Consider the following 11052-nt stretch of genomic DNA (forward strand, 5'->3'; position numbering starts at 1 on the left):
TGCAAAAAAAGAGTCCCAGACCCCAAGAGAGCTTGTCCAAGAATTGTCGGCTCATGAAACCCAAAATGCTGGTAGTGGCTGAAAATCTCGTAGTTACTAAAATTAGAAAATAAGTATATATGTAATAGTCCCATAAACGATTGCGCTGCTTGCGCTAGTGTGCTTGGGGGACAGGAGCCACACTGGGGCAGAGATTCTGTCAGCTCTGCAGGGGCAGGCTGAGAGGTGGTTGATGCCATGCCAGCTTAAGCCAGGAATGGTGGTTTGCGACAATGTCACCAACCCTCCGACAGGGACAACTGACCCATGTGTCTGTTTGGCTCACGTCCTTAACTTGGTGGTGCAGCGGTTCTTGGGCAGGTACCCGGGCTTACAGGATGTCCCGAGGCAGGCCAGGAAAGTCCTGTGCATGTCCGCCAGTCATATAATGCCAGTGCTCGGCTGGCTGACCTCCAAAAGGAATTTAACTTGCCCAAGAACTGCCTAATCTGTGACATGCCCACCAGGTGTAACTCAACGTTGGCCATGCTGCAGCAGAGGGCCATCAATGAGTACCTGTGTGACTATGGCACCAGGACAGGGTCAGGGGAGCTTGTTTTTTCCCCCACGTCAGTGGGTCATGATCATGGATGCATGCACTGTCCTCTCACCATTTGAGGAGGCCACGAGGATGGTGAGCAGTGACAGTGCATGCATCACATCAGTGACCCTGTTCCTCTTGTCCACCTGTTGGAGCACACGCTGCATGGAATAATGGACAGGGCAGTTGAGGCAGAACAGAGGCAGGAAGAGGAGGACTTCCTTACCTCTCAAGGCCCCCTTTATCCAGACAGTGTTCCTGCTGGGCCACCAATCACACAGGAAGAGGATGAGGAGGAGGATTGTGTCAGCATGGAGGTGGAGCCTAGCAATCAGCATCAGCAGCCGTCTTTAAAGGATCATTTACAGTCCCAAGAATCCCATGGACTTGTACGTGGCTGGGAGAAGGTGGCTGCAGGTCATGTCGTCCTTAGTGACCCAGAGGACTCCGGACCAAATGCCTCAGCTAACCTAACGGATCAAGGAGAGGGATCATTACTGGCTGGCAACCCTCCTTGATCCACATTACAAGATGCGGTTGCATCTGATTTACATGGTGCAGGAATACCTAGGGGCAAGCTCAGACTTGGAGACCTTTCCCACTGAAAATCTGCTGGGTTACTGGGTCTTGAGGATGGATCACTGGCCAGAACTTGTACAGTATGCAATTGAGCTACTGGCCTGTCCTGCATCCAGAGTTCTTTTATAACGCACATTCAGTGCTGCTGAAGGCTTTGTAACCAATCACAGGGTGCGCCTATTCACCGACTCAGTTAATCGACTGACCTTCATAAAAATGAATCATTCTTGGATCACCACCAGCTACCAAGCACCTGATGCTGATGTAACTGAATAATTATTTTTGAAATGTCAGATCCCTTCATGACTGCCTATGCTGATGCTGATGCTGATTGACTGTTATGCTGGGTGACTATCCTCTTCCTCCTCAATGACCATGCTGATAGCTTGTAAGAACATTTTTGGTTCTGGGCATTGCCAACAGTGACTAAGGCCCAATTTTTCAGCCCCTGTTTAACAAGGACGTGTAATTACAATTTTTGTTGCAAAACTTTGCAGCAGGGCTCATTCCTGCACTCCAACTAGAGTTTCTGTGAGGTGTTGCAGTGTTGTGGCACCAGTGCCTAAGGCCTGATTTTTCTGCCCCTGTTCAACAGGGACATGTAATTACAATTCTTGATCTAATATTTCACAGCAGGGCCCATTCCTGCGCCCACCAAGAGTAACTGTGAGGGCTTACAGTGTTGTGGCAACACCACCATCAAAGGCCCAATTTTTCTTCCCCTGTTCAACAGGTGCATGTAATTACAATTATTGATATAATATTTCACAGCAGGGCCTGTTCCAGCAACCACCAAGAGTAACTGTGAGGACTTACAGTGTTGTAGCACCAGCACCACCACCACCACCACCAAAGGACCAATTTTTTTCCACTGTTCAACAATGGCATGTAATTACAAATCTTGATATAATAGTTCACAGCAGGGCATTCCAGCGCCCACCAAGAGTAACTGTGAGGGCTTACAGTGTTGTGGCAACACCAACACCTAAGGCCCAAATTTCTGCAGAGCATATAAGGCAGGCCCCTACTTTCAAACATCCAACTTACAAACGACTCCTACTTGCAAACGGAAGGAGACAACAGGAAGTGAGATGAAATCTACCTCTAGGAAGGGAAATTCTCTCCTGTAAGAGCTGATATGGGAAAAATATGTCTCCTCTCCACTGATGCTTTATCACCAATCCTTGTTTCACTAAAAACCCCAAATGTTCAAAATGCATTTGTCATTGGGAGAAAAAGTGAGGTGAAATCTACTGAAGAGGTGCACAGACAGCAAAACAAATGTTACAGGGATGATAACCCTTCCCTATGTTTTCCAAAAAGCTTAAAAATAGATTTTTTGGCTGGAGCTACACTTTAAAAATGTACCAGTTCAAAATTACAAACAGATTCTACTTAACAACAAACCTACAGTCCCTGTCTTGTTTGCAATGCCTGTATACTGCTGTTCAGAGTAAATAGGGCCTGGGGGTCCCATGCCTTTCCTTTTTTTAAGTTTGGGTGCAGGGTTCCCCTTAATATCCACACAAGACCCACAGGGCTTGGTAATGACCGGGGGGGGGGGGGGGGGTACCGAATGCCGAAAATCAGACATTACATTAAAGCCGCAAGCAGTTTTAAATGACTTTTATTCCTTTACAAATGTCATTTTGTGCAGGGACTGTTCTAAGCACGGGAAACACGCGCCACTTTACAGGCATACTATAGACACCCCCCAGGTATGATATTTAAAGGAATATTTAACTTTTTTTCACTTTAAGCATCATTAAAATCACTGCTCCCGAAAAAACTGCCATTTTTAAAACTTTTTTTGCATTGATACATGTCCCCTGGGGCAGGATCCGGGTCCCCAAACCCTTTTTAGGACAATAACTTGCATATTAGCCTTTAAAATTAGCACTTTTGATATTGAACGTTTGAGTTCCATAGACTTTAATGGGGTTCTAAAGTTTGCGCGAAGTTTCGGTCCGTTCGTAGGTTCTGGTGCGAACCGAACTGGGAGGTAGCGGTGTTCGGCTCATCCCTTACTTCTAGCTCCTTTGCAGTGGCAGCCACTAAGCCAGCACTTTGGACTCTCCCCTATGTGACTGTTTTTATGTAGTTGTGTTTTGGGCCTTATTGCTTCTAGTGCAGTGGATCTTTTTACTTAGCAAAGTAATTACCTTAGAGAATGAAGTGAAGTTGTGCAAGCAAAAATCCTATTTTTATTTATTTATTTATTTATTTAAACACCATTATTATTATTATTATTATTTTCCATGCACATGATTGGGTATTCTTTGCAAAGGGAATTTTTTCGCTTAGCTTCACCTCATTCCCTAAGCTAAGTGAAAAATCACTTTGCAAACTGAACATACTCTACTCCTTTAGTAAATCGTTGCCAATGCATTACCAATGCACTGTGTTAAATTATATTTTAAAGTGTGTAAAGGGCAAGTCCACCAATTACTGATAACTCATGATTCTAAGAAGTTAGCTTTCAAAAGCTGTCTGAGTTCCTGGGGGAAATATTTCATATTGGAAACCATAAAACAATCTTGCCGTACCTTTTCCTATTCTACCTGGCTTGTAAACAAGCAATGGTTTTGCTTGCCCCCTAGGGGAATATCTTTGGAAACACACTGGGATTGATCTGCTAAAGACAAATAGATCATTCACATAGCAAAGGAAGTTGCATTTGCTTAGTTTATTGGTAAAAAAGACTAGGGATTGTTGATCCAGGAAATATCCAATTACCTTCTGGGGGATCAGGAAGGAAATACATTTTCCCCTGCTGGAGCAAATTGGGCAACGCTTTATTTGCTTTACATATTCCTCTGGATCAACAGTAGGTGCAGTATTCTGTATATGGAGGTCTTCTATTTATTTATTCTGTTTATTTTTTTCTATTGGTCAAACTGGATGGAATTGTGTCTATTTTCAACCTGACTAACTATGTAAATATGTAATTTTTTTAAATTTCCTTGGACATGATTGGGTATTTTTCATAAAGTCGAATTTCACCACATTCACTAAGGTCTGGGGTAAATTCCCTTGCAAAGTGCAAATTTACATGCAAAGTGAAAAAACAGTTTTTAGTAGATCAACCCGGTAGAAAGCACATTACAGATCACCACTGTTAGTATAGGTGTCTTATCTTTTAACTTTTTCCTTATAAGTTTGGTTTACATAGAAAAGTAGAAATAACAAGAGCACAACTGCAGAGACATTGTAGAATTAACATTTCAACATAACCGATAACAAAGTGTAAAATAAATATATGGGCATGAAGTAACAGAAGAGTAGCCAAATCATAAAACATACCTTATATGTAAAGCAAATATTTAAACAAATATTACATTATCATATGACATCAAAATGTATGTATAAAAATATCAATCCATCCTATTGCCTCTCCATAACGTAAGCTCTGATGGAACTCCCAATCAAATAGTTTTCACTACTCTTCTAGTGGATTGGTTCTGGTTGAACTGTTGCAGATTGGGTGAGTAGTCATCCTCTCCTCCACCAACCCACAAAGGCAAGGAAGATGTGGCACATTTTAATTGGCCAAGAGGCATAAAATATAAATCCAGCTCAGGAGTATTACATAGTGGATGCTGACAATGCCAAACACTGGCTGCACATGAATAATAGGGCTTGTGTAGTTGGGCCCTAGGCATTATAAATATATGGACATAGGCTTTCCTTTGTTGGAGCGTTCTTTGAGCAATGATACAAATATAGCAAATCACACCCCGTTTAAATCATACTTAGCACCAGGAAATCACATGCATACCCTACCTTTAAGTACACAATGGGGTTTATTTACTAAAGCTGGAAAGTGTAAAATCAGACTCACTTATGCATAGAAACAAATGAGCTTCTAACCCCAGCTTGTTCAATTAAGCTTTTAATAAAACCAGGAAGCTCATTGGTTTCTATGCAGAAGTGAGCCTGATTTTGCACTTTCCAGCTTTAGTAAATAAACCCCAATGCATACTTAAAAGTGGGGTATGCCTGCATATATACCAGTCTGGAAAGTTCACAGAGATGTTTATTCTTCTCTAATACATTTGTGCCTCCATGTTCTTTCAGAATACTGTTGCCAAGGATGCCGTTTCTGCTTTGACTTCCCTCTATGGAACTAAATACACGTATGGTCCTGGTGCATCTACAATTTGTAAGTTAATATTCAAGTATTATATTATACACGATTTATACGGAGCTTACAGTTTGCATAGTGATTTACAAAATAAAGGGAGACAGTAGAGTTACAATAGAATTGAATACAAGAGGGTTAGGATGTTAGGATTGCCCTACTCACAAGAGATTCAAATCTAAAAGGGAATGGCATGTGAAACAAAGGTAATAACTATGTGGGGATGAGTTATAAGGATAGTAAAATTCCAATTGGTAGATAGAGGTGGGATAGGCTTCCCTGACATACAGTATGAGTTTTCATGGATTCTCTTTTCATGGATCCTCTAAAGGCAGATAGAGTAGGAGATATCCATACCAATTGAGGTACAGAGAAAGCATTTTTTTTATCTAGTATCATGGTCAGTTAAAATAGTTCTTAAGCCTTACGTTTTTTCACCTTAATGCATTCCATGAATTGGGGTGAAAAACCTTGTGTGCTGCTGCTCCTCCCACCCAGCCCCCCCCCCCTTTTTCTTACCTGAGCCCAATCCAATCCAGCGATGTGCACGAGCACAGTGGCTCCTGCCACTGTCTCTCTCCTCATTGGACAGATTGATAGCAATGGGAGTCATTGGCTCCTGCTGCTGTCAATTAAATCCTGTGACATAGGAGTGGAGGGGAGGGGCGAGGCAGAGTCCTACTGTCTGTGTCAATGGACACAGCATTGGGGCTCGGGAGTGAGCATGCTTTCCGTGGGAGCACTTAACAAAGAGGGTACCTAACTAGCTTTTTACTACATTAGGGGAAAAGATTACATTTATTCCCTGCTTTGTAAGGACACAAATTTTGTCTCTTCAGACAGAGGTGTCTCCCTGTAAAACTGCTATAGGGCAAACCTTAAAGCAGAGTTCCACCCACTTTATAAACTCATTCTCAATCTATATATTACTGCCCATATTTTCAGCAATGGGCACTTTTTTCATTTTTTCAGGTAGCTTACCATGATTGTAAGCTTTTCCATATAGCTTCCGCCTTCTCCCACCCCCAGATATCTCCATCATATCTGGCGGCGCAATGTCTCCTGGGAGCTATGTGTCATAATTCCCAGGAGTCAGTGTTGATCGCTGCCGCTCATCATTATGAGATGTTGCCATCACAAAGGGGTGGGCACTTCTGAGGATGCCACCCACTGTGATGGCAACCCGAGACGCTGCAAGCTGTCTATACTGCGCATGTGTGAGAAGGGGCGGTGCATGCTGGTTATTCAGCATCACCGTATCCCAGAAGATTATACTTGTGGGCTTCACATGCCCACAAGCAAGATGGAAACTGCCAACAAAGAAAAATATAAGGTGATTTTTGTTCAAAAACAGTCACAGCGGCACAATGTATAAGAATAATGAGTGCCATTAGTGTATATTGTGATGTTAATATATGCATTAAAAAAAATGTCCATATGTCGTTGGAACTCCCCTTTAAGTGGTTAATCTGGATGTAAACTTGATTTTGATACCAGAAATATTTGCTATTTGCAAAGCTTCCATAATAAAATTTCTAAGTTCTCTTTTCAGATTATTTGATCTCTTAAGGCCAATTGTATTGCTTCCAGGGCATCTATCTATTTTATGTTAGAATATAATGATTCATTGTCTACTGCCACCAGAATACACCTCTCATGCAATGGCAAATCCCTCAATTGTGTAATAACATCTTAGCTATCTTTTAAAAGCGAAGGGATGTTTTTGCTAATGGCTGCAAACAGACATCTACAGTACCTTGAAAAAGTATTCATACCCTTGAACGTTTCCACATTTTGTCATGATACAGCCAAAAACATAAATATATTTTATTGGGATTTTATGTGATAGACCAACACAAAGTCCCACATAATTGTAAAGTGAAAGGAAAATGATAAATGGTTTTCAAACCTTTTTACAAATAAATATGTGAAAAGTGTGGCGTGCCTTTGTATTCAGCCCCCCTGAGTCAATACTTTGTAGAACCACCTTTTGCTGCAATTACAGCTGCAATTCTTTTTGGGTATGTCTCTACCAGCTTTGCACATCTAAAGAGTGACATTTTTGCCCATTCTTCCTTGCAAAATGGCTCAAGCTCTGTCAGATTGGATGGAGAGCATCTGTGAACAGCAATTTTTTAAGTCTTGCCACAGATTATCAATTGAATTTAGGTCTGGACTTTGACTGGGCCATTCTAACACATGAATATGCTTTGATCTAAACCATTCCATTATAGCTCTGGCTGTATGTTTAGGACCATTGCCCTTCTGAAAGGTGAAGCTTTTCGCCAGGGTTAAGTCTTCGGCAAACTCTACTGCCTTGTACACACGGTTGGACATTCCGACAACAAAATCCATTGGAATTTTTCTGACGGATTTTGTGCCAAACTTGTCTTGCATATACACGGTCAGACAAAGTTGTCGGAAAATCTGATCGTTCTTAACGAGGTGACGTACAACACGTACGTCTGGACTATAAAGGGGCCAGTAGCCAATAGCTGTGGTCTCTTAATTTATTCTGAGCATGCGTGGCCCTTTGTCCATCAGAATTACCTACACAATTTAAACAATCTGATTTAATTGTCGGAAAATTTTAGATCCTGCTCTCAAACATTGTGTGTTGGAAATTCCAACAGAAAAAGTCCGACAACGCAATCCAATTGCACATTTTCCGTCAGAAAATCCGACCGTGTGTACAGGGCATAACAGATTTTCTTCTATGATTTCCCTGTATTTGGCTACATTCATCTTTGACCAGCTTCCCTGTCCCTGCTGAAGAAAAACATCCAACAACATGATGCTACCTCCATTGTGGGCATCATGTGTTCAGGGTGATGTGCAGTGTTAGATTTCAGCCACACATATAGCGTTTTGCTTTCAGGCCTAAAAGTTAAATTTTGGTCTTATCTGAACAGAGCACCTTTGCTGTCTCCCCCACATAGCTTCTCACAAACTGAAAACAGAACATCTTATGGCTTTCTTTCAACAATGGCTTTCTTTTTGCTTACTCTTCCATAAAGGCCAGATTTGTGGAGTGCAGGACTAATGCCTTGTACACATGGTCGAATATTCCGATAACAAAATCCATCTGATTTTTTCAGACGGATTTTGTCCTAAACTGGTGTTGTATACACACGGTTGGACAAAGTTGTTGGAAAATCCGATTGTTCGGAACGTGATGACGTTCGTTCATTAGGACAGGACTACGTTGAGGCTAGTAGCCAATAGCTTTGGTCTCGTAATTTGATCTGAGCATGCATGGCACTTTGTCCGATCGGAATTCTCTACAAACGATCGGAAAAAGTCCGTTCTGATTTTTTTTGTCTGAAAATTTGAGATCCTGCTCTCAATTTTTTTCCCCGCGGAATTTCCGACAGAAAAAGTCCGATAGAGCCCACACACAATCGGATTTTCCGACAATATAATCCAAGCGGACCTTTTCCGTCTGAATTTCCGACCGTATGTACAAGGCATAATAGTTGTCCTGTGGACAGATTCTCCCACCTAAGCTGTGGATCTCTGCAGCTCCTCCAAAGTTGCCATGGGCCTTTTGGCTGCTTCTCTGATTAATGCTCTTGCCCGGCCTGTCTGTTTTAATTGGACAGCCATGTCTTGGCAGGCTTGCAGTTGTGCCATACTCTTTCCATTTTCGGATGATGGATTGAACATTAATCTGTAAGATGTTCAAAGCTTGGGATATTTTTTTTATAACCTAACCCCGGTTTAAACCTCTCCACAACTTTATCCCTGAACTGTCTGTTGTTTTCCTTGGCCTTCATTGTGAGGTTTGTTCACTACGGTTCTCTAACAAATATCTGAGGGCTTCACAGAACAGCTGTATTTATACAGATATTTAATTACACACAGGTGGACTCTATTTATTAATTAGGAGACTTATTAAAGCAATTGGTTCCACTAGATTTAGTTAGAGCTTTAGTTAGGGGTATCAGATAAAGGGGACTGAATGAAAATGCATATCACACTTTTCAGATATTTATTGTAAAAAATATTGAAAAACATTTATCATCATTTATACCTTTTACTTCACAATTATGTGCCACTTTGTGTTGGTCTATCACATAAAAATCCCAATAAAATACATTTAAGTTTTTGGTTGTAACATGATAAAATGTGGAAAATTTCAAGGGGTGCGAATACTTTTTCAAGGCCCTGTATGTATTCTCCAATCCTACCATGGGGTTTGTATTTATTTTTGTGGACTTTGGACACCTGTTAAAAGCAATAGATGGTGCAAATTTCTTTCCTGCAACCAGTGCTGATAGGGGAATACCTCCTGCCAAGCCATTGTCTGTTCGGTCTGGGAGAACACAGTGATTATATATAGCAGCCACTATCGATAATCGCAAGTGAATCCGGTAGGCTGGCTGTACCCAAAAATCTATCAACTTGGTACATTCAGCCTGCCCACACGTGGTTCACATCTCAGCTGGTTTCAGCAGGAGCCGGCCGTGATTCAAACAGTCTATGGCTGGCCTAAGGGAAGTGAGGACTACTCTATACTATTTTACATGAAGGAGGCCATAAAATAGATAAAGGGCCCGATAAAGTGACAAGGACTATAGCTTTCTCCTGGAGTTTCTAAATCAGCTCATTTGGTTTTATTAGAATCAAGCTATAGCTAAAATATGACTTTTGGGTGAACCAATTCTTTTACTGTATCTATTATAAATATCCTTTAAAAAACAATGTATTCTTTACAACAGATCTTGCTGCAGGAGGCTCCGATGACTGGGCTTATGATGCTGGTGTGAAATATTCCTACACATTTGAATTGCGTGACGAACAAGAATATGGGTTTGCTCTACCCGAAAGTCAGATCAAACCCACTTGCGAGGAAACTATGCTTGCTGTCAAATACATTGTCAATTATGTCTTAAACAATGCATAATAAGTAACTTACCAGTGGGGCCAAATGCCATAAAGTCAACGAGGAATGTAAAGTTTCATTCATACTATTCATTAATTTTTAACTAGGCAAGGTTTTCATTTGCAGTTCAATAATGATGTAAAATCTATTGATAAAGAAAGAAAGTGACAATAAAGATGTTTAGTGTAAATATGAATATATTTGATCATTGATTTTTATTGTTTATTAACCACACATACTGTATACAATATATATAGTTGTGATGCCTAAGCATCTGATATTGTTAGCATTTTCCAAATGTCCACTTATTTTAACCACTTCAGCCCCGGAAGATTTTACATCTTTCCTAACCAGAGCATTTTTTGCGATTCGGCACTGCTTCGCTTTAGCTGACAATTGACGTGGCCATGCAATGTTGTACCCAAACAAAATTGACATCCCTTTTTCCCCATAAATAAAGCTTTCTTTTGGTGGTAATTGATCACCTCAGCGGTTTTTATTTTTTGCGCTATAAACAAAAAAAGGCTGTCAATTGTGAAAAAAAGCAATATTTTTTACTTTTTCTATAATAAATATCCCCCAAAAATATATAAACAAGCTCATTTCTTTCTCAGTTTAGGCCGATATCTATTCTCCTACATATTTTTGGTAAAAAAAAATAAAAAAATCATAATAAGTGTATATTGATAGGTTTGTGCAAAAGTTATAGCGTCTACAAAATTGGGGATAGATTTATGGCATTTTTATTATTATTATTTTTTTTTACTAGTAATCGCGGCGATCTGGGATTTTTATCAGGACTGCAACATTATGGCAGAAACATTGGACACTTGTGACACTATTTTGGAACCATTGTAATTTATACAG

At 40.6% G+C, this 11052-nt stretch overlaps 1 protein-coding gene across 1 annotated transcript in view; it reads left to right on the forward strand.

Moving 5' to 3' along the window:
* Window positions 1-10381, forward strand: part of LOC143988578 (carboxypeptidase B-like) — a 63358-nt gene extending 52977 nt beyond the window's left edge. Inside the window, exons 10-11 of the mRNA XM_077488253.1 lie at window positions 5237-5321; window positions 10022-10381. Of these exons, the coding sequence (XP_077344379.1) occupies window positions 5237-5321; window positions 10022-10206 (270 nt within the window). The 3' untranslated portion in view covers window positions 10207-10381. The remainder of the gene's footprint in view (window positions 1-5236; window positions 5322-10021) is intronic.
* Window positions 10382-11052: the final 671 nt, after the last annotated feature.

This window comes from Lithobates pipiens, unplaced genomic scaffold (genome assembly GCF_037356315.1).
Source record: "Lithobates pipiens isolate NorthernLeopardFrog02 unplaced genomic scaffold, aLitPip1_a1.2 Scaffold_18, whole genome shotgun sequence".
Classification (NCBI taxonomy): Eukaryota; Metazoa; Chordata; class Amphibia; order Anura; family Ranidae; genus Lithobates; species Lithobates pipiens.